Below are 22,573 nucleotides of genomic sequence, written 5' to 3'. Positions count from 1 at the left end.
AATCAGAATAGCCAAATTCCCATGGTATGATTTGCAAATTAAGAATCAGAATGCACTGTTTTACAAGGGGGGGGGGGCGGGCGGGTTAAGTGTAAGAATGGTAATCCCTTACTTTCTTATCACTACCAATGTCCTGCCACAACCATTCTAATTAATGAATGTTAAAAAACAGTCTGAAAAGATTTTACCATATTCTTTCCAGTGATTCTTATACATTGGATCCCACATAGGGTCAAGAAGCTTAAATACAGCCTTCAACTGCTTAAAATGTGTCCTTTCCTGCCCTAGTATATGGATGGTCCATTAGATAAGCAGGCTGTTTTATCCTCTTACAGCTGTGATTGGATTTGAGAAGCACTGCGTATATAGACGTCTGATTACTGAATTGTCTTTTGCATTTTAAGCTGTCGGAACTAGACGAAGAGGGCCTTATTCAGCTGTTAATCTCAGTAGACTTGGCTCGGAAACTTTTGCCACTCTTGAGCAAGTACTGTCAAGGCTGCACCCAAAATGACCTTCAGAATTCCCACATCTATATCAAATATACCCTCAACAAGGGAAGTGCAGAGCAAGGTTGCCAAAGTGTGGACATGACTTCTGCAAAAGATAGTGGCTTTTCTGAAACCGTGGCTTCCCAAAAACCAAAGGAGTCACTTTCTGCTGAAATGTCTTCTCCAGTGCTGTCCACAACAGAGATGACTGACACACAGTTGATTAATAAACTTCTTCACGCAGAAGGACTTTTCTTTCCAGACATACCAGATGAAAAAGCCAAAGGTAAATGCCCCTAAAATATGTGTTTAAGCTCATTTCAAGTCAAACAATTGTAGGAAAGGGGGCGGGGTGGGGGTGGGGTGCAGTTGAAAAAAATTCAGAAACTAGTTTGGTGCTTGTACAGCTTCTCGTGGAAAATAAAGAATAAAAGTATAACAAAAATTTCAATAATTGGGTAGTTGCCAAGAGGCTATGTTACTGATCTGTCCTTTGTTATTGATCAGCTTTCTTCAGCGGGAAGGTGTCTGCAAAGAGGAACTCCTTGGAGAAGCTTGCAGATATCGTAGACGTAATACAGAAATCTAGTTCTGAGGTTGCACTTCAGGTGTCTGGACTCAGATTCATAATCAAGATCTTGGAAGATGAAACTGGTCAAGAAAGACAAATTATTAAAGTAGAAAGTGGACCCTCAATCAGGTCAGTTTTCTTCCTTCAACATGCAAGAGTTATAGTAAGCCTGTATTTCATTATAAACTGTCTTTAGCTGAATTATAAGGGACGCAGTGGCTCAGTGGGTTAGGATGCTGAGCTTGTCGATCAGAAGGTCGGCAGTTTAGCGGGTCGAATCCCGAGTGCCGCATAACAGAGTGAGCGCCTGTTACTCGTCCCAGCTTCTGCCAACCTAGCAGTTCGAAAGCACGTAAAAATGCAAGTAGAAAAATAGGGACCACTACGGTGGGAAGGTAACAGCGTTCCGTGCGCCTTTGGCGTCTAGTCATGCCGGCCACATGACCACGGAGACGTCCTCGGACAAGCGCTGGCTCTTTGGCTTTGAAACGGAGATGAGCACCGGCCCCTAGAGTCGGAAACGACTAGCACGCATGTGCGGGGGAACCTTTACCTTTACCTTTAGCTGAATTATCTATAGCTCCATGGTATTAAGTTTGCTTTCTTTTAACACAGTCATTCTATTTCTGATTGCAGATCTTTGTAGTTTGTGATTTTCTCCAGTTCTTTTTCTTCTATTCTGTTGTCTCCAGGCACATCCATTTCTGCTATCCAGATCTTTTTGTCTGTTTTATCGACAGTTGTTAACTCTGGGGTACTCTGTGGTAGATGTTTGTCTATGTGAATTCTAGGGTCCCACAGAACTAGCGTCTTCATTTTCTATTACGTTATCCATTTTGCGGTCTCATCAGTTCTTGCTTGCAGGCAAGTGATATTTCCTGCAGATCTTTCAACGCACAACTGTTTCTACATGGTCATAGGGTTGATTGTAATTAGTTTGTTTGATCTCCTAGCAGAAGATAACTAGGTGGTCCACTGTTCAGCTTCTTTGCGTAGGCAGCATTTGCTGCCTGTTGCTATCTTCTCAATTCTGGTTTTGTATAATTATTACGGTTGGTTGCACAGTCAGCCAGGTGTTTAGACTGGATTTGGCATTTCTTAGTGCTAACTATTATCACTGTTACATGGTGTTCTGTGCTGTTGGCTTGGTCACCTCTGCGCTGGATCCGGGTCCCACCTGGATCATGAAAATGGGAAGGACTGCAGTTGCAGAGAATCCCAGAGGAAACAAATAATCTAGACTCATTTCAGTTTGATTTCAGGCTGAGATTTAGTGTAGAGACATCCTAGTTGCACTTGTAGTTGGCCTGTGGCAGAGCTAGAATGGAAGAGGTGCTTCTATTCTTTGTGCTTCTTGATCTTTCAGTAAATGAAAATGTGTTGATCATGGTATCCTTTTGAATTAACTGCAGGGTTTCCTTCCTTCCTTCCTTCCTTCCTTCCTTCCTTCCTTCCTTCCTTCCTTCCTTCCTTCCTTCCCTCCCTCCCTCCCTCCCTCCCTCCCTCCCTCCCTCCCTCCCTCCCTCCCATCTGGGAGAGGGAAGTCTTTCTTTAACTCCCTCATCTGTAGGTGCTACATGGCTCAACTTTCTATCCTTTTGTCTCTAATCCCTTAAATATTTACATGGAGTTGGGTGAAATGATCCACTGGTTTGGTGTTTAGTACTGATGATACCCAATTATATTTTTTGACCCCAGGCCAGTCGAGTGATACTGTCCAAGTCCTGTCCCAGTACCTGAGGCTGTTCAAGCTTAAATGGGAAGGATCTTCTTTGACCAAGACTGAATAGCTGTTTGTTTTGGGACAACCTGCTTCTGGAGATATACATCACCTTTGGATAGGGTTGCTTTTCCTATTCAAGTGTAGTGCCTTGAAGTTTCCTTGGTTTCACATTCCTATCTGTTTTAACAAGCATGTGCATTGATATTGTATATACACTCCTTGACAGTTGTATATATAGTTATATATTTCTGTCTCTTTGACAAAAATATACCTTTGTAGTATTCTGAATTTGCAGTGGCCTTCTCTCTACTGAGCTCCACTCCAGCTTTTCAGGTTTTTATCTGGTCCTCCATTAACCATTTTACTTTCCTTAGGAAAAACTAGAGGGAGCCCCTGGGACTTTATTTGGTCAGCCACTTATAAAGATATAGCTATAGGTTAAAATGCTTCTTTGTGCTCCTCAGAGAGAAGTTGGTGAAGATGCTGGTGGAGCTGCTCAGCAACCAGCTGAAGGAGAAACTACTGATGGTGACTGCATTACGACTGCTGTATGTGTTAATGGCAAAGTATGATTGGCGAATTCTTTTTGCCACAGAAGGCGGGGTAGCTGCTGTGCTGGTCTGCATGCAGGAGTATTCCACTTCGGCATTGGTACAGCTGGCTGGCTTGGCAGTAAGTTATACAAATGACAGAAATTGATGTTAGAAATTTGATGTATGTGTGTCTCTGTTTTAGAAGAATTTTATAGGTTCTGCACAGTTAACTCTTAAAGGAAATAAAGTATATATTAAGTAATAGTAATAGTTAATACATTAAAGTACGAGAGCAAATAAATATGCTCAGAAATTAGATCTAAGTAAGAATGTTTCTCAGAAAAAATTCTTAACATTTATCATGTTTTTATATAACTTGTGTTCTGTATTAATAATGTGATAATATGTTTTAATCCCACATAAATGTAACTCTCAGCATGAAATGCAGTTGTTTAAATTAGCTTTCAGTCTAATGGATGGCTCTCCCAGTAAGTGATTACTGGGGCACAGAAGTGAGTCAAACTTCTTCAGCATGAGGAGAAAACACCTGGAAGCAGCATAGGACCTTCCAAGGACCTAAAAATAACAAGCAAAACCAATAATTCACTATTAAAAGGAAGCCTATGGATAACTAGAAATGGACAGTGATATAAAAGAATAAAAAAATAAAGCGTATTTGGGGAATTCTTTCCAACATACCGGAGACTTAAACCTTAAATATAAGAAAATGAAAGAAGTCAATATGCTTGCATAGTGAGAAGCTATTGTTTTTATAAGGTTGAAAAAGAATTCTTTTTTATAGTTTTATTAACGATTACATTGTACAGAAAATTAATGTAAAGTATAAATTTTTTAAAAAAGTATGAAGAGAAAAGAGAAAGAAAGAAAGAAGTAACTTCCTCCTTCGTCTCAGCAATATAAACAACTTTAGCAACTTGTCACTATCTCTTAAAATACAATCTCTTCCATCCCATACCTCACTTCATTCCTCTTAAGCAAATCTTTAAAACCTCATTATCTATCTTAATCAGCAAAAGTCCATTAGGAGTTACCAGAAATACCAAGTCTAACCCACCTGAGTTCCGTTCTTGTGTGTCCATTGATAACAAATATCTCCCATTGATACAAGATTTTGCTCCATTCTGCATTATCATATTGATACCAATAAAAGAGAGTATTTGTAGCTCAGGGTTGAAATGAGGGGTTCTTGGTGCTCTCTGAACTTGGTTGTTTTCTTACAACCTAGTTGTTACCTAGTTTGAGTAATGACATGTCTGCAAGAAAACAACCAAACTCAGAGAGCAGCAAGGATCCCTTATTACCAGACTGATTTTAAGTATTCTCCCCCTTTAATTATAATACTTATTTCCTTCTGGTGCTCTCTAGAATCCATTCTTCAAAATCCCACCTTATCATGTTTTTCTTCTGGATATAAAAACATGGATAGTTTTCCATGGGAAGGATTATTATATTTAATTTCAAAAGATTATTAAATTCATCTGCTGCCCGTAACAGCTTTTAGTGAGATGGGCAGATGAATGAATGAATGAATCTGAATCCTTAGTCCATTTATAACTTTCTAAAAGCAACGTTCTAATCTCCCTTTTAGTATTAATTCTGAAGAAATTAAGTCATTAAGCTCACATTTAGAACTTCTTTTCTGAAAGATTGAAGGAAATTGACTCCGTGATAAAGAAATGAGGATCAGCTGAACCTTCTGCCCTTAAAGGCTACATTATTAGCTTTGATGGAATCCCTGATTTCTTGCCATTCACCTCACAAACACAACAATTAGTTCCTGCCACCTAGTGATGAGGAGCTACTGTCCAGAATATGACTGGGTGATCTCACAATCTCTCCTTTATCCTGAGAGATTTCATGGTCCCAGATTCAACATCTAGCCAGCAATTTTAGCTGTAATGTTGTCCCTGCTTCTTCAGTTCACTATGTCTTCACTATGTCTTCAGTTCACTATGTCCTCACCAAAACTCCAAGTTGAACAACAGTTCAAACAGCTGAAGTATAAAGTGGTTGCTGATCAGTTACTTATTTCTGATCTTCATTTTCTGTTTTTGTTTTTCTAGGCATTGAAAGTATTGGTGGGTGCTGGGAATTGCGAGCTGCTTGGTACCAGTGGGAAATCATACCCTCTGAATCATTCAGATGCTCAGATGATGCGGGAAATTTTTGCCAGCATTGGTTCTGCTTCCAGCAAAGAATCTGATAATTTACTATGTGTGATTTGTATTGCTATTGAGAAGATGTTGGCTACACCTGGGTAAGATGAAAATTAAATCTTGACCAAATAAAGGAGCATAACGAAATTTAAGGAATTTACATTAAACAAGGATAAGGAGAGGATATTGAGAATTCACTTTTTTCCCCCTCTTGTGGGCAGAATTTGGTTGATGTCTTATTTTGATAAGTTTTCTGTCCTCTACCTTGAGATTGGAGGCAATCTGACACTTATTAATAGTATTACTGTTTATTTCAAAACACAATCATTTCTTAGAACTGAATGGCATTATTAATTGTTCAGTGTTAGAATATTATGTATTCCAATAATTTTTCCTTCCACCTCCTCCAGCATTACCTCAGTTGCTCATGCCAACCATTCCCCCTTTCCTCAGAGCCTCATCGGCAGTGCAGAATGGGCTGCTGGTATTAAACATGCTGATCAGCAATCACAAGGGCCTGGCAGAACAGTTGGGAAGCTGTGACCTCCGATCGGTCATACAGAGTTGTTGCCAAACGGGCCAGAGCGCCAATGAGATGCTAGCTCGAATAGTGCTCAATCGTTTGGCCGAGCATAAATTGCCATTGAGCCAGGAGAACGCAGGTACAGATTACTTTTAAGTTCACAGTTGCTTACTTTTACCCTTTTGGCATTTTACTTCGTAAACGTGTAATGGCTTGTTTTATTTCCATTAGGCTTTGTGTAAGGACCTACCTCAGCTAAGACACCCAAGAAAGCAGAACTCTGAAACAGGCATTGTCTCAAGAGGAGCTTTTATTAGGGGCTAGTGACAGCAGGGAATCAAGGCGAGATCTGAGAGAAAAACCGGTGAAGCAATACATTAAAAGCAACATTCAATACTCCTTCCCCCCACCCCCTGCAAGGTCCCAGTGTTCATTTGAATACCAGCCAGTCCACAGGTGGCATGGTGTTTCGGTAGCTGGTCGCTTCTGCGGGCTCCTCAAGGTCTTTCTCACTTTCCATTTCTTCTGGCTCCAAGCACAAACCGTCTCTTGGATAAGGGAGAGACGTTTCATCCCCTGGGGGAAGGGCATCAGAGCAGACAGTGCCAAGCAATCCCAAAAGCTTCCCCCTCCCAACAGAATGGCAGGCGGCAAAGAAAGGCTACAGAAAGGTAGAAAATAGGCATAAGGTTAAAATACATTTCTTTGGGGACCTGACACTTTGCTTCAGAGGATGCCCTGCTTTGAAGACCTAATGAAGTTTACCTCTCCTTTATGTTGGAAAGGATTGCCCAAGCATGCAGTCGTTTTCTTATTCTTCTACATCACTGTGTCTCTCTTATTACCCGTAGGCTTCCTTTTAATAGCAAATCACAGGAGATGATTTTCACTTGCTATTTTTTGGTTCTTGGAAGGTCAGAAATTAACTATCCCCCATGCTGCTGGAGAAGATGCCCTACCTCGTGGCCACTTATTATTGAGGGCATGAGTAGCAGCTGTTTTTTTTCCCCTCCATAGCCTATTTCAGGAATTTCTGTTTTGACATAGAGAGATCATCTCCTCTCCCCTTTTCTACCTAGAATCTGAAGCTTCCTTTGAGTTCAAAGATATGGATGTACCAACCCTGCTGAAAAACCTGCATGAATCCAGCTTTTCAAAAGATGTAGTGCTAGCACTGGAGCACTGCCTTTGTGATGAAGGTGTTTACCCTAAGAGAAATGGAATGGACATTTTGCCAGATCATGAGCATTTCTTGCTGCTGTTGAAAACCTTAGAACAGTTGGGAGCTGAAAAGACTGTCCAGATGGCCATGCTGAGGTAGAATGATGATGTATTGTACCATCATGGAATGTGGAAGATACTTTTAGAAGAGTATTTGGATTCAGAGAAAGTGGGGTGGTTTGAGTGGTGCTTTCTTAAGGTGGGACAACTCAAGTTTTCTGGGTAGGTCAGCGTGGAAGCTCTGAAGTAGGCAATTTATCTGTAAATAATGTAACTTGCTGACCTGTATCACCACAAATCAGTCTGTACTAGAAAATGACTTGAGGCTTGTGTGTACCATAAGCTTAGGAAATGGAACACTTCAGAAAATTGTTTGAAATGGGAATAATTTATTGTTATAAATTTTGGGACACTGCACTACAACTATACGGGGCAATTATCTTTACTCTTTTCTTTTGCTCTCTATCACTAGAGGCTTAGAATTGTGGGAATTGCAGTCCTAAAATGGCACTGAGGTGAAATTCCTGTAGCCTTTTGGATTGTATGTGAAAGAACTGAACTACAACACAGAAGTAGCTTGGTGATCGAAACCATAAAATGAATATTCGGCATCGGGCAGTATGGAAAATGTTTGTTGTTAGAGTTGGGCCTGTAGACAGTGTGATTCATCCCAAATGGTATTGGAGCACCTTAAATTGATGAGAAAAAGAATTGTATTCTTTTTGCAAAAAAGTGTTAACAGTGAAATATATATATACAATAGAAACTTAATTTTTATTACGTGTTTGGTATACAGTTATTAAAATAGTTCAGACAGTCAGCTTAAGACACTGAACTCAACATGCTGTTATTCTTAAATTGAATTCTGCATTTATAACTACCTTCTCTTTGCAGGATTTTGAATAAATTTTTGGATATTTCCCAAGAGGATGCATTGCCCTGGCATGAGTGCATTGAGCCTTGTCTGTCCTCAATGAGTACCCACAATAGTGAACGGGAGGTAAGGGACTAATTGCAACATAAATTGAAAAAAGAGATTAATGAGAGGCATTAATGGTATAAAAAATATCAGCACATTGACCAAATTGCAGATTCTTAATTCAAGCCAGATGTAGTTGGCAAAAAGCATTTTTCATCCCTGCTGGCAAATATATATTACTAGTAATTAAAATTTGGATTAAGTAAAATTTGGATTGAAAATCACAATAGAATTGGGTCAGGAAGTCAAAAGCATATATACAAGTAGTCATTGACTTACAATCACAATTGAGCCCATAATTTCTGTTGCTAAGTGAGACATTTGTTAAATGAATTTTGCCCCATTTTACTACCTTTCTTGCCAGAGTTATTAAGTGAATCACTGCAGTTTTTAAGTTAGTCACGTGGTTGTTAAGTGAGTCTGGCTTCCCCATTGACTTTGTGTGTCGGAAAGTGGCAAAAGGTGATCACATGACCTGGGGATTCTGCAACCATCATAAATATGAATCAGTTGCCAAGCATCTTTAATTTTGATCATAAAGATGCTGCAGTGCTTATAAATGTAAAAAATGATCATGTAACTTTGAATGGTCACTAAATGAACTATTGTAAGTCAAAGACTACCTGTAGGTATATTTGTAGGTATAGAATAGGCATAGCTAAGTTCTTAGCAGTCTAGCCAGAGTGATAGAGGTTTCCCATGAGATCCATAAATAGGCTTTGTCTTTGCGATGAAAATTTGCTTATTTTCCAACAGTAATAATTTATTTCCAGTTTCTACTTGAAATACAATGGCAAATCTAGACAGCACACTAAAAAGCAGAGACATCACACTGTCAACAAAAGTGCGTCTAGTCAAGGCTATGGTCTTCCCAGTTGCAATGTATGGCAGTGAAAGTTGGACCATAAGAAAGGCTGAGCGCCAAAGAATTGAGGCCTTTGAACTATGGTGCTGGAGAAGACTCCTGCGAGTCCCTTGGACTGCAAGGCGATCAAACCGGTCAGTCCTAGAGGAGATCAACCCTGACTGCTCTTTAGAAGGCCAGATCCTGAAGTTGAAACTCAAATACTTTGGCCACCTAATGAGAAGGAAGGACTCACTGGAGAAGAGCCTAATGCTGGGAAAGATTGAGGGCAATAGAAGAAGGGGACGACAGAGAATGAGGTGGCTGGATGGAGTTACTGAAGCAGTAGGCGTGAGCTTAAATGGACTCCAGAAGATGGTAGAGGACAGGAAAGCCTGGAGGAACGTTGTCCATAGGGTCGCGATGGGTCGGACACGACTTCGCAACTAACAACAACAACAACAACAACACTTGAAATACTTTCAGAATGGTCAAATTATCTGGTTTATGTTCAGAACTGCTCAAATTTGACACCCTTAGGAAAAACTAAAAAAACTACTTTTCAACTAGCAGTTGATTACTGGCAAGAACGTCTTCCTACGCCTTTAAGTAGGCTCTACAGATGTTACTTGAATGTTAAATTCTTATTGTGTGTAAGTAGCAATAGCACTTAGACTTATATACCACTTCACAGTGCTTTACAGCCCTCTCTCAGTAGTTTACAGAGTCAGCATACTGCCCCCAACAATCCTTTTACCGACCTCGGAAGGATGGAAGGCAGAGTCAACCTTGAGCCTCTCAGAATCGAACTGTAGAACTGCTGGCAGTCAGCAGAATTAGCCTGTAGTACTAAATTCTAACCACTGTGCCACCACAGGTCATAGCGTGTATGCCCGGAGTTTATGTCTTTATAAGTGGTAAGAGAAAAGAAATGTAGAGATTGCACGCTACATTCACTGATAGCATGTGACCCACAACATGTTTTAAAAGAGTTAAATTGTCCATTGAGCTGAAATAGGTATCATACCCCCGATACATGGATTGATCAGGTGTTCCTGAAGATACATCAAAGAAGGGTTGTAATCCCCTACAAGATATGGCTAGTGATGAGAGGTAAAAAAAAAAATATAGATGGAAAGGGGAACTGGCTTGTCAAAAACTATTTTTCTATACCCATCCTGCTGAGATTTTATTACGTTTCTGTCAACAGGTTGTGCAGGAGTTCATCCGTTTCCTGCATCGTTTAGCTACCACCAACAAAGATTGTGCTGTTGTGATGTGTCGTGTAGGCACAAAGGAAGCTCTGACCAAAGCTATGGACAAGCACAATTCCAACCTGTTATTGGTGACAGAATTGCGGGACCTTGTGACTGACTGTGAGAAATATGCTAGCCTTTATAAGAAGATGACAACCAGTATCCTGGCTGGTTGCATTCAGGTAACTTTGACTTTTTCTGTGCAGCTGGTTAAGGTAGCTGGCCTTAGGATCAGGTAGACAACAAATATCAACAGACTGGTCAGATAATCTGTAATAAATAAGAGCAGCCCAAACAGTCAAGAGCTAAACTTGGTCAAAAATATCTTTCTTAAGATTATGAGATTCAGTTATCTGTTCTTGTAAAGGAATAAGCAACTTTCTGACCCTCCTATGAGTTTCTTGTGCGGGCGGGGCTGAATATGATTCAGTGCTGTATACAGATGGTGATAGGACAGAGAAGCTTAATAAATTCTGTTCAGTGGAACAGCTTGCATTATAGAATCAGTAGATTTAAAAGCTTTTCTTTAACTAAATCTTAAGTTTTATTAATGAATATGTTCTGCTATCTACTTTGTTTATAAAGATGGTTCTGGGACAGATAGAGGAACATAGACGAAGTCACCAGCCTATTAATATCCCCTTTTTTGATGTTTTCTTGCGCAACCTTTGCCAAGGTAAATGATTTACAACACTCTGGAATCTAAAACTTGGAGGATTCATGCACAGATCTGCTGTAAAAGGAATAATTCTCTGTCCATCTCCCTCTCCCTCCCTCTCCCTCTCCTTCCCTCTCTCCCCTCCCTCCCTAGGTTCTAATGTAGAGGTGAAGGAAGACAAGTGTTGGGAGAGGATAGAAGTCTCGTCTAATCCACATAGAGCCAGTAAACTGACTGACAAAAATCCAAAGACTTATTGGGAGTCTAATGGTAGCACAGGTTCCCATTACATCAATGTCTACATGCATCATGGAGTGGTAGTCAGGTAAGTCCCAATGGAGGCAATTAGCTAATTAGCTTTGACAATTTCTCGGCAGCAGGGTGAGAGCGAGCTTTACGATTAAATGTGGTAGTTGATCAAAGTGATGAAATTATGTGCAATAGTTATTGGGAATTCTTCATTAGGCAAAATGGTGAATAAAGCAAAGGCAGGGAGGAGAGGTAGGTAACTGCATTTAAATTCAGTATGGTGGATTGTGAGATTAGCAGATAGCAGGTGATGAAATTATTTCTCACAATGACTTTTGAAATGAAAAAGCAAATTAAAAATGTTCTCTTCCCTTTTTTTCCCTTCCAAATTGCTCTGTTTGCAAAAATGCAATATCATACACTTAACTGTAGGATATTGCCTAGTAAAGTATTGCCCTGATTTGAATTAGTTACATTTGGGCGTGTGTGTGTGTGTGTGTGTGTGTGTGTGTGTGTGTGTGTGGTTTTGCATATGCATGTCTGCATGTCAGTATTTATGTCTATGTAGTAAGTTCTTTGAGAGAAAGGAATAGATTTGGAACTATTTCATGAAATATTTTTAGTTACCCAGGCAGACTTTATCTCATGCTTTAGCGAGTATGCCAGGATGAATCCAAAATCTGACATAGATACAAAGAAACCACTTTTCTTTTTTGCTGCAGACAGATGACTTTAATATTAGCTAGTGAGGATTCCAGCTACATGCCGGCTCGTATTGTCCTGATGGGAGGAGAGAACGCATCTAGCATCACTAGTGAGCTCAATACTGTGAGTGTTTCATTTTTTCCCCCTCTAAAGCCATTCTACTTTTAGAAATCTTCAGTTAGGAAGGTTTCTGCTATATTGCTAACATACAGTCAGGGTTTATAGACCTACAAAGAATATGTGTTTGTTTTTGAGCTGTCCATCCTTGATTTGATATCCCATTGAAAACTTGCCATTTCTCAAATTATCTATGCTCCATTTTCTGAAACAGTTTAATTAATTTATTCTGTTGAGGTGCCACCCAACTCCAAATGACTCTGGTGTCTCACAATGTAAAAGATAAAATGCAATTGCAATTAAATATAAAGCCAATAAAACATTAACTAAAACAATCAGATAAAGAACAAGATGATGATTCTGATCAATAACAAAACTAATGAGGGGCTTTAGGTCTGGGAAAAAGACAGGTCTTCAAGCCCCCCCACCCCCAAGTGCTTCCAGTGTAGGAGCCACTCAGATGGTAGGGGGAATTGCATTCCAGAGGGCAGGTGCCATGACGAAGAAAATACGTATCTTGGGTCATGAAAGGTCCCTTAATTGAAGGGACCTGAAGTATTGGTTTGTATCAGCCAGGTAGACACTATGATAGGCAGAGGATCCTTGAAATAACTAGGTCCTATAACACGTAGGGCTTTAAAGGTCTTAATCAGTGCCTTGAATTACACTTGGAAACAGAGTAGTAACCAGTGCAGCTTATAAAACAGAATTGTCACATGGACATTCCGAAGCACACCCATCCCTGCCTGCACTGCTGTGTTCTGGACCAATTGAAGCTTCCAAATGACCCTCAAGGGTAGCCTTCTGTAGAGTGCATTGCAGTAATCATGCTATGAGATGACTAAGCCATTAGTAATTATTTGAAAGGGCTTCCTGTCCGGGAAAAGGAACATTTGGCACACTACATGAAATTGTGCAAAGATATTTTGGCCAGAGATACCAACTTCTCACTAAACAGGAGTTTGAGTTCAAGAGGATCATTTGAATGGGGAAGTGAACCCCACTCAAGATCAAAATTAGGTTGAGGACATCAACAAATACAGCCACTGAGTCTTGGTAGGATTGATCTAAAGTTGGTTTTTCCCAATTCAGGCCACATATCTTCCTGGCACAAGGAGAGGATTTTGACAGTCTCATTTGGCTAGGCTGGGCTGATAAAACCAACCCCCAAATTGGGAGCGTTCTCATGTTAATGTCGCGTGGGAGGGGACAGGGCACTGAACCCTGAGGTACCCCACATAGGAGAGGCCTAGCAAGTTACCTCTCCCCCCCAATGACTGGATCCAGCTCCACTTAATTTTAAGGAGCAGCACTTATTGTGAACCTCATCTTGGAAGCTGTTCTATGAGAAACCATGTCTAATTAAGAACCTATTTATGCATGTGTACAAGCAACTTTTACATGATTCATTCTAAGGACCTCCAAACCATGTTTTGTTTCCTCAAATTACACAATTTAAATTTTGTATGAAAATATGTTTGGGACATAATTTGATATAACGTTGTTCTTTGCCTCTTTCAATTTTTATCCTATCAAACAGACTGAGAGTTGCTATATATTGAGTGAAAACATTTGTCTGGCTTCTTGTTGCTATATTGACCAGCAACACGATTGAATTTCAGAAGCAAATATTTTTATTTAACCACTGAGATATATATGTGCATGGTTGAAGCTAAAGCTCATTAACGCTAAGCTTGTAAGCCGCCCTGAGTCTTCGGAGAAGGGTGGGATATAAATGGAATTAAAATAAATAAACGTGGAAATAAATTTGGATTTTGTATACATATACATAATGTTTACATTGGTTGACTCTTGAGGGATAAATGTGGGAGCCGAAGCATAATTTCTTAGACATCTAATCGTATCTGTCAGCTTCTTTTCTACTGCCTCACTGCTGATATCTATCCTTGTAATTTATAACTAATTTTTCCTGGAACTTGACATCTGTTAAAATTTTAAATAACCAAGAGTTTCTGCAAGCAAGAGGATTCCCCTCTCCATTATTCAATTAATTAAGGATGGAGCTGCATTATTGCTGTGTTTTAAATGCCAATGTGTAGCTCAACATGTACTCCCAAACTTTTTATGGTGGGTTTTACTGAAAGTTTCTGTGTGATTCTCAGTGTTAATGCTAGGGCTCAGAGGGTAGGATTTACAAATGCAACTGAAGGGATATTGGTGGTAGAGAAGATTTAATCAGATGCGTTTTGTACGGTTTTTGTTCTAAGCTGCCTTCAGAAATAATTGAGAGAAAGCTCCCAGTTCTTGACCAAAGGGATATTCTTCTGTTGATAATGGGCGATGTTCTTCCCGTCCCTAAAACTTCAGCTGAACGGAGAAGGGTTCTTTGATTTTGTATTTACAAACTTTCTCACTTCAGACTTAAAGGAGTACCCTCTTCTTGCTAGATGCATTTATGCTGTTCTTACAGGGTGAGCATATATAACCTGCCATACCTTTATCTATGTGATGGAGAAAAGCATTACATTAGTTCATTACATCTGTAGAAAGCACATGCTTTATTTGTGGATTTCTTCGGCTCAGAAAGGCAGGTTGCTGCCTCCATTTGCATTTCTTGCTGAGACTTTGGCTCTTTTTCTAACAGGTGAATGTCCTACCTACAGCGAACCGGGTAGTTCTTCTGGAGAATATGACCCGCTTCTGGCCAATTATACAGATCAAAATTAAGCGCTGTCAACAGGTAAGTCTGAATGTTGTTTCTTGAAACAAAACTAAACTAAACTAAAGAGCTGTGCTTGACCATCCCAATAGTTTTTGACACATTGCTATAAATCCGTCATCAAAATACTTCTTTCCTCAGTTTAATAAGACTTTTCATAAGTGTTTCATTTTCTAAACAGTAAGTTGACACGTTATGCTTTATATCTGGAAATGTTATGATTCTTAGAGAAAATAGATTCATTGGTTACGTGAATTATAATTGCACGGTAAATTTAGCTATACAACATGATGGATGATAAATTCCTTTCAGTTTAATGATTTATACTGCCTTTTTGAATGGAATTTTATTTTCGTTGGGGTTTTTTCCCCCCCTTTGAAATAATTGACCTCCTGGCATTCTTTTATTGCACAGTTCATAATAAGATAATTGGTTTTGAAAGCATAGTAGCTGCCCTCCTGCAAAAAAAATATTTCAATTTTCTAATTGATAGGATACTGGGTTTTTTTTTTGTTAGTAATATGAGAAGCATTGTTCAGCTGTAAAAACTGAATGCTCTGCAAATTAAATAGAAATATCTTTGAAAAGAACCTGCATACTAGACAGGGAGTTACTTGAAAAGTATTTCCCTATTGGAGAAAACTATGTTATTTACAGGGTGGCATTGACACACGTGTGCGTGGCATTGAGGTGCTAGGTCCCAAGCCCACTTTCTGGCCCATCTTCAAAGAGCAGCTGTGCCGACGTACGTATCTCTTTTATACCACCAAAGCACACACTTGGTGCCAGGAAATCTTAGAAGATCGGATGCAGCTGCTGCAACTTTTCAACAGGTCAGACCTTTTGTGATATAATTCTTTTGTCCTTTTCTCAGGGCTGCAAATGGGGAGATGTTCCAGGGAGCAGAGCTGATTTTTGCAAATCAAAGAAATGAGCACTGCTATAGGCCATTCCTATATTCTCTGCTATATTCCTAAGATACCCACATTCCTGCTTGTTAAATATGTGTCAGCCCTTCAAGTTAGATCAAAATAGGACACCCGAGTTACCAATGCTACTGTTTTTAAAAGGTTACAGTGACAGAATCTTCTAAAGTCTGAATGCTCTTCCTCCCTCCCTCCATCTTTATGACACTTTCTGAAATTAAATTACTGCCCTAAACCTAGATTTTGTTTGTCTGACTTTTTGCCTTGGTTGCTGCTCCATGGAGTATTATGGCTCATCACCCAGTCAGCCAGTTGTTTAGACTGGATTTGACATTCTCGTTCATGTATTGAGTCCTTCTCAAGGATCTGGAATAGGCAGATGCTACTATTAATATTAATAATTTGATTTGATTTGTATGATCACCCATCTCACCTAAATGACTTTGGGTGACTCACAATAGATAAGCAATGTATTGTATCTAAGATTCTGCCTCCTCACCATATTCCCCCCCCCCTTTTTTACATGATGAAATTTATTTGTTCCAATCCAAATAAGCTGCATCTTTTTCCTACTGTAGATTGAACAGTGCCTTGCGCCATGAGCAAGTATTTGCCAATCGCTTCCTTCCCGATGATGAGGCTGCCCAGGCTCTAGGCAAGACCTGTTGGGACGCCCTGATTACTCCCTTGGTGCAGAGTATCACCGCTCCAGGTACTAGATGCTTCCTTGCACAGATCTTTTGATGACCAGTCGTGCCTATCCCTTCCCTTCCCAAGCAGATGTGTTAACTGTGTTTCTATCTTTCCAGACTCTAGTGGCATAAGCCCCATGTCATGGTTACTAACTCAATACTTGGAAAATCTGGATGCAGCCAGGAGTTCCATGAGCCGAGCTTCCATCTTTAATTCCCGTGTTCGGCGCCTGAGCCACTTGCTAGTGCACGTGGATTCTGCCGGCCCTGAACTTGAGGAGCTGAAGCCTCCTGTTAAAAGCAGTGAGTGTCCTTCTTTGGAGCAAATGAGTGAAAAGGGGTCAAGTCCTCCTTCCAGCGTTGACAGAATGGTAACAAAAGGGCACCTCCTTGGATATATTCTATGACAAGAACACACATCATCTGTAAGACTATGCTGTAAAGATTGACAGCATGGACTTATTGACTGGAGAAAAATTCTAAAGGATTTGGGAAGTTGGAGACAAGTATTTGAGGACTTGAGTAGCTCTCTATCCCAGAAATCTTCTTTGTTACAGACTGAGAGGGGAAATAATGTAAAATATTGTCTCCTATTTTATCTTCCTTTCTTTCTATTTTGAATTTAACAGAATGCAAAGAATATGTTAAAACCGGTATCTCTGGGGAGACTGTTGCTTTTTTCATGTCAAACACCCTGAATATAGCCAAAAATCTGAAATTATCTAGTGTCTAAAAACCCACTTTTCTAATGGGGATAATTTTAAAGGTGCACTGAGTTTCCATTTGTTGTACAAGTGTATAAATGGAATTATTTGGAACGGACTTTTTGGGAAACAGTGGTAGAATTCCACCTTTTTCAGGAGAGTCAGTTTGTCAGGTGCTTTAAGGTTTGTTGTTGTGTCGTACTAAAAACTAGGGTTTTGTAATGCTCTCTGATGTTGTGTAACATGCAATTTGCAGATGGGAAGAATGGTAAGAACAAGGAGTCAAGCTCAGGAGTTCTCAAGCCAGCAGTGAATAAACCCTGTGGGATGACAGGCATCACGCAATGCTGGAAAGATGTAGTACAGCAGCAGGTAAGGATGGCTGAAAGGTGGTGTCCAGCAGCAAGAGGACGAATGCATGCATCAAGCAGGGAATCATTAATGCAGACTTTTGGGTCTTTGTATTGACATCTTCTATCATAAGCTATTAGCCAGTTCATCATGCATGCTTCTTTATAATTCATGGTACAAGTTAAAGCATCTTAGAGAACTGAATTAGGAGCTCTGAGGCTTCAAAGAAATGTGAAATCAAGCTCTCAGTGAAAAGAGTGTGTCTATTTCAACTTTGTTATCTGCTAAGCTAGGTAGAGTTTATTGTTAAATTCCCAGCATATGATTTGCCTCCTGGTTGCTTTTAGATAATTATTTATACAAATAAGCAAACAGTTATGTAAAATCTTTAGGTGGAACATCTTGAATGTTCCAAAATAACAATTGGGCATGAAATTTGCTTGAATCCAATGAAGAATTGTTATGCCTTCCTTAACAAAGCTTTCTCAGGTGTGATACCATTGAGCTACATAAAAAGGTTGAAATGTTGACTGTGCCTCTTCTCTGTTGTCCAGGTGAAATGTTTCTTGGAGTCCTCCTGGCAGGCCCCTGATTTTGTGGAACGATACTGCAAAACCTACCAGCGCCTCCGTACTGCCATGGAGGAGCTTTTTGGACAGCAAATCTCCTTCATGCTGGCTTTATGCCACGGTTTCTCCGGAGGCTTGTTGCAGCTCTCCTTCCTGACAGCCATGCATGTAAGTAAGAGATCAAGTAGACATTTCCATAAAACAGAGATGTACAACTGGAGACCCCAAATTTTCACTCTAAAAAAATTACCCAAGACTTCCAAAAGTAGTTCTTAAATTGTAAATGTTAATGTAATAGAAAGAAATATATGTCAAATAAATGTTTGGCACGTATCATGCTAACATATATTAACCTGATTTCCAGGTGACTGAGCAATTTGCCCGTTACATTGACCGGTGGATCCAACAGAGCTGGGCAGATTCGGGTAATGTGGAGACCTTTCAGTGCCTACAGCAGAGCCTGGAACCCATCCTCTTCCTAGCAGATCTGGAGTTGGCTAACACTTTTGAGCGATTCTACCGGTAAGGCTTTTGTGGAGAGGAGGAAAGAAGGGAAAGATGAATATACTACTTTTACTAACAGAGTAGACAGGTCTCAGGTAGGAAGCTTTTTGGCAGTAGTGATGCATCTTGCTGGTCCTTCAATCTGGATGAAGATGTCTTCAAGAATATACATATGGCTCTGTTTTAAAGAGTATAGGTAGTTCTCAACTTACAACCATTCGTTTGGTGACCATTCGAAGTTACAACAGCACTGAAAAAGTGTCTTATGACCGTTTTTCACAGCTACGACCATTGCTGCATTCCCATGGTCATGTGATCAAAATTTGGACACTTGGCAACTGGCATGTATTTATGATAGTTGCAGTGCCCCAGGGGCACATGTGATCCCTTTTTGTGACCTTCTGACAAGCAAAGTCAATGGTGAAGCCAGATTCAGTTAATAAAAGTTAACTACATAACAACTGAAGTGATTCACTTAACAACTGTGGCAAGATGTAAAATGGGACAGAACTCACTTAACAATTGTCTTGCTTAGCAACAGAAATTTTGGGCTCAGTTGTGGTTGTACGCTGAGGACTACTGTACTTTGCAGGGCCCTGGGTCCTTCTTGTGAATCAAATAAGCCTATATCTCCAGGCACACTGTAGGGACTGAGAATAAGCGTGGCTGATGGATGACCCTTGTTTTCAATTTCACCTTGAACACCTTGCCTCTTCAGATACTACCTAGGAGATCGTCTCCTGTCTCAAGGGAAGACGTGGCTGGAATCTGCTGTAGTGGAGCACATTGGGATCTGCTTCCCCAACCGTTTCCCTCAGCAGATGCTGAAAAACGTGAGTGAGATGGAGGAGCAGCAGCAACAGTTTCATCTTTTCCAGTTGCAGCAGTTGGACAAGCAGCTGCTGGAACTAGATCAGCAAGAAAACCCCGAAGAAGAGATGGAAGAAAATGAGGTGAGCAGGAGGAAGAACAGATCTAAAGCAAAAGTAGACCTCTGATGTAAAAGCTTTCTTGTCTGATTGATGCTGCCAAGAATGTCCTGTTGTTAGACACAAAATTGATACTGGATCTGTTTTGCTCCCAGATGATGGAAGATAAACCATTTTATCAGGAGCAAGAAGCAGAAGTGAAGGTATTGGCGTTGTCTCCACGTTGTTGGACCGTCTCTCCCCTCTGCTACCTGGAAGACCCTGCCAGATTTTTCCCATCCTCTCTCAGTCAGCAGCTGAGAAAATTTGCAGACTTCTATACCCAGAGTGAGTATGAGACTGTCCTGATTTGGTTAGGAAGCAGTGTTCTTTATAGGTCCCACTGCATCCTAATGTAGTTGTTGGTAAGCAAACCAAAAACATTTCAACCAGAGACATTATAATCAGGAAGAGTTTATAAACCTGGTAACTAGTAGTCTCAGATTTCTGCTAAAGAAATTTCAGTAGATTTTTAGAGAGGCCGTCATAAATATTATCTCTGAAAGAACTGACCAATTATAGGACTAAGAAACATAGCCAGTTGACAAGGAAAAATCATATTTGGTTAGTGTAACACTATTTTAGAAATGAAACTTTCAATATTTATAAAGTGCTACACAAAGTGCACCAACCAAATAGGTGGTAAGACAATAGGGGAACTCAGGCACCACACAGGTCATGTAGAAAGTAAACACAGGGTCAGTCATAAAGGACTCAAATGTCTATACACCAATGCACAGAGTATGAGCAATAAACAGGGTGAACTAGCAATTCAGGTTAATGAGGGCAGATATGATATTGTCGCCATTATGGAAACGTGGAATGAAACCCACAAATGGAACACACAGCTAGAGGGATTTAAATTATTCAAAAGAAACAGACCAAATAAAAGAGGAGGCGGAGTTGCTCTCTATATAAGAAATAACTACATCTCTACAGAAGTAGAGCACAGCAATGATGAAAACTGTAAACTTGAATGCATTTGGGTCAATATAAAAGGGAGGAAAAAATGACATTGCCATAGGTGTATACTATAGGCCACCCAACCAAACAGAGGAAATAGATGAACTTTTTGCTAGTCATCTAACTAATGCATGTAGGAAGCACATCACAATAGTAATGGGGGTCTTAAACTGCCCTGACGTCAACTGGGAGACAAACTGCACCAAGTGGAAAATTAAACAGATTTCTGACAAACCTAGCAGACAAGTTTGTCACCCCAAAAGTAGAGAAGGGAACTAGGGGATTAGCCATTTTGGATCTAATTCTCACTAACAGAGATGAAACGATAGAAGGTGTTGAAGCCACAGGAACCTTGGGAGGAAGTGATCATGCAATATTGGAATTCAACATTATGGAAGCACAAGCAATAGAATACAGTCACACTAGTGTCTTGGACTTTAAAAGAGCTAATTTCAATAAACTTAGAGAGAGCTTGGGAAGGATTCCATGGATGAGAATCCTCAAGGGGAAAACAACTCAAGAAGCTTGGGAAATTTTGAAAAGTGAGATAATAAAAGCCCAGTCTAGCACAATACCAACAAAAAGGAAAAAAATAACAGCTCTCAAAAGAAACCAGCATGGCTGCATAAAGAACTCTGATAAATTGAAAGATAAAAAGAACAAGTATAGAAAGTGGAAAGAGGGGCACTTAGCTAAGTCAGAATATCAGCAAATAGCCCGAGCCTGCAAAGATGAAGTGAGGAAAGCTAAGGCTCAAAATGAACTAAGGCTTGCGACCAAAGTCAAAAATAACAAAAAAGCTTCTTTCAACATGTAAAAAAGAAGAAAAAAGTGAAGGAAATGATTGGTCCATTAATGGGTGAAAGTGGCAAGAAGGTGACAAGCAATAGGGAGAAAGCAGAACTATTTAATTTGTTTTTTGCATCTGTCTTTACACAAAAGCAAAAAACAGACCTATAGTGCCATAAAAAACAGAATAGAAATACAAGTTAAGATAGGCAAGAAAATAATAAGTGAGCACCTGTCCAGCCTAGACGAGTTCAAATCACCAGGACCAGATGGATTACACCCCAAGGTTCTCAAGGAACTGGCAGATGTGATCTCAGAACCACTGAACTACCAGAGGACTGGAAAAGAGCTGATGTAGTTCCCATCTTCAAAAAAGAAAAAACAATGGATCCAGGAAATTACAGACCTATCAGCCTGACCTCAATACCTGGGAAGATTCTGGAAAAGATAATCAAACAACGAATCAGTGAGCACCTAAAGGCAAAGTCATTACTAAAAGCCAACATGGGTTTGTCAAAAGCAGATCTTGTCAGACAAATCTTATTGCATTTTTTGACCAAGTGTCAAAATTAATGGATCAGAGGAATGCAGTGGATATAATTTACTTGGACTTCAGTAAGGCATTTGATAAAGTAGATCACAAACTACTACTTGATAAGATAGAAAAATGTGGGTTAGACAGCATCACCACCAGATGGATTCATAGCTGGCTGACTGGCCATACTCAGTGTGTGGTCCTCAATGGAACCGCATCTACACGGAGGGAAGTATGTAGTGGGGTGTTCTGTTCTGGTCCCAGTGCTCTTCAACATCTTCATCAACAATTTGGACAAGGGGGATGGGAAACTCATCAAATTTGCAGACGACACCAAGCTGGCAGGAATAGCCAATACTCCAGAAGACAGGCTTAAGATACAGGAGGATCTGGACTGACGTGAACATTGGGTGCTATCTAACAAAATGAAATTAAATGGTGAAAAAAGTAAGGTTCTACATTTAGGCAAGAAAAACCAAATTTACAGGTATAGTATAGGGGGTACCTTGCTCGATAGTAGTAACTATGAGAGGGATCTTGGAGTCCTAGTGGACAATCACTTAAATATGAGCCAGCAGTGTGCTGCAGCTGCCAAAAAAGCCAACACAGTGCTAGGCTGCATTAACAGAGGGATAGAATCAAGATCATGTGAAGTATTAATACCACTTTACAATGCCTTGGTAAGGCCACACTTGGAATACTGCATCCAGTTTTGGTCACCACGATGTAAAAAAGATGTTGAGACTCTGGAAAGAGTGCAGAGAAGAGCAACAAAGATATGCTAAAACATATAGGGAACGGTTGCTGGAATTGGGTATGTCTAGTTTAATGAAGAGAAGGGCGAG

At 40.0% G+C, this 22,573-nt stretch overlaps 1 protein-coding gene across 1 annotated transcript in view; it reads left to right on the top strand.

The window, feature by feature from the left end:
• LOC310631618 (cullin-9-like) overlaps positions 1 to 22,573 on the top strand; it is a 61,562-nt gene that overhangs the window by 12,912 nt on the left and 26,077 nt on the right. Inside the window, exons 7-26 of the mRNA XM_083348203.1 lie at positions 405 to 777; positions 999 to 1,191; positions 3,250 to 3,457; positions 5,403 to 5,596; positions 5,949 to 6,157; positions 7,098 to 7,335; positions 8,134 to 8,239; positions 10,273 to 10,500; positions 10,904 to 10,994; positions 11,130 to 11,301; positions 11,948 to 12,053; positions 14,653 to 14,748; positions 15,385 to 15,560; positions 16,232 to 16,365; positions 16,463 to 16,648; positions 17,306 to 17,421; positions 17,955 to 18,137; positions 18,334 to 18,491; positions 19,192 to 19,426; positions 19,558 to 19,729. Of these exons, the coding sequence (XP_083204329.1) occupies positions 405 to 777; positions 999 to 1,191; positions 3,250 to 3,457; positions 5,403 to 5,596; positions 5,949 to 6,157; positions 7,098 to 7,335; positions 8,134 to 8,239; positions 10,273 to 10,500; positions 10,904 to 10,994; positions 11,130 to 11,301; positions 11,948 to 12,053; positions 14,653 to 14,748; positions 15,385 to 15,560; positions 16,232 to 16,365; positions 16,463 to 16,648; positions 17,306 to 17,421; positions 17,955 to 18,137; positions 18,334 to 18,491; positions 19,192 to 19,426; positions 19,558 to 19,729 (3,574 nt within the window). The remainder of the gene's footprint in view (positions 1 to 404; positions 778 to 998; positions 1,192 to 3,249; positions 3,458 to 5,402; positions 5,597 to 5,948; positions 6,158 to 7,097; positions 7,336 to 8,133; positions 8,240 to 10,272; positions 10,501 to 10,903; positions 10,995 to 11,129; positions 11,302 to 11,947; positions 12,054 to 14,652; positions 14,749 to 15,384; positions 15,561 to 16,231; positions 16,366 to 16,462; positions 16,649 to 17,305; positions 17,422 to 17,954; positions 18,138 to 18,333; positions 18,492 to 19,191; positions 19,427 to 19,557; positions 19,730 to 22,573) is intronic.

This window comes from Vipera ursinii, assembly GCF_947247035.1.
Source record: "Vipera ursinii genome assembly, chromosome: 1".
Lineage (NCBI taxonomy): Eukaryota > Metazoa > Chordata > Lepidosauria > Squamata > Viperidae > Vipera > Vipera ursinii.
This window is presented reverse-complemented; position numbering and strand designations above follow the sequence as displayed.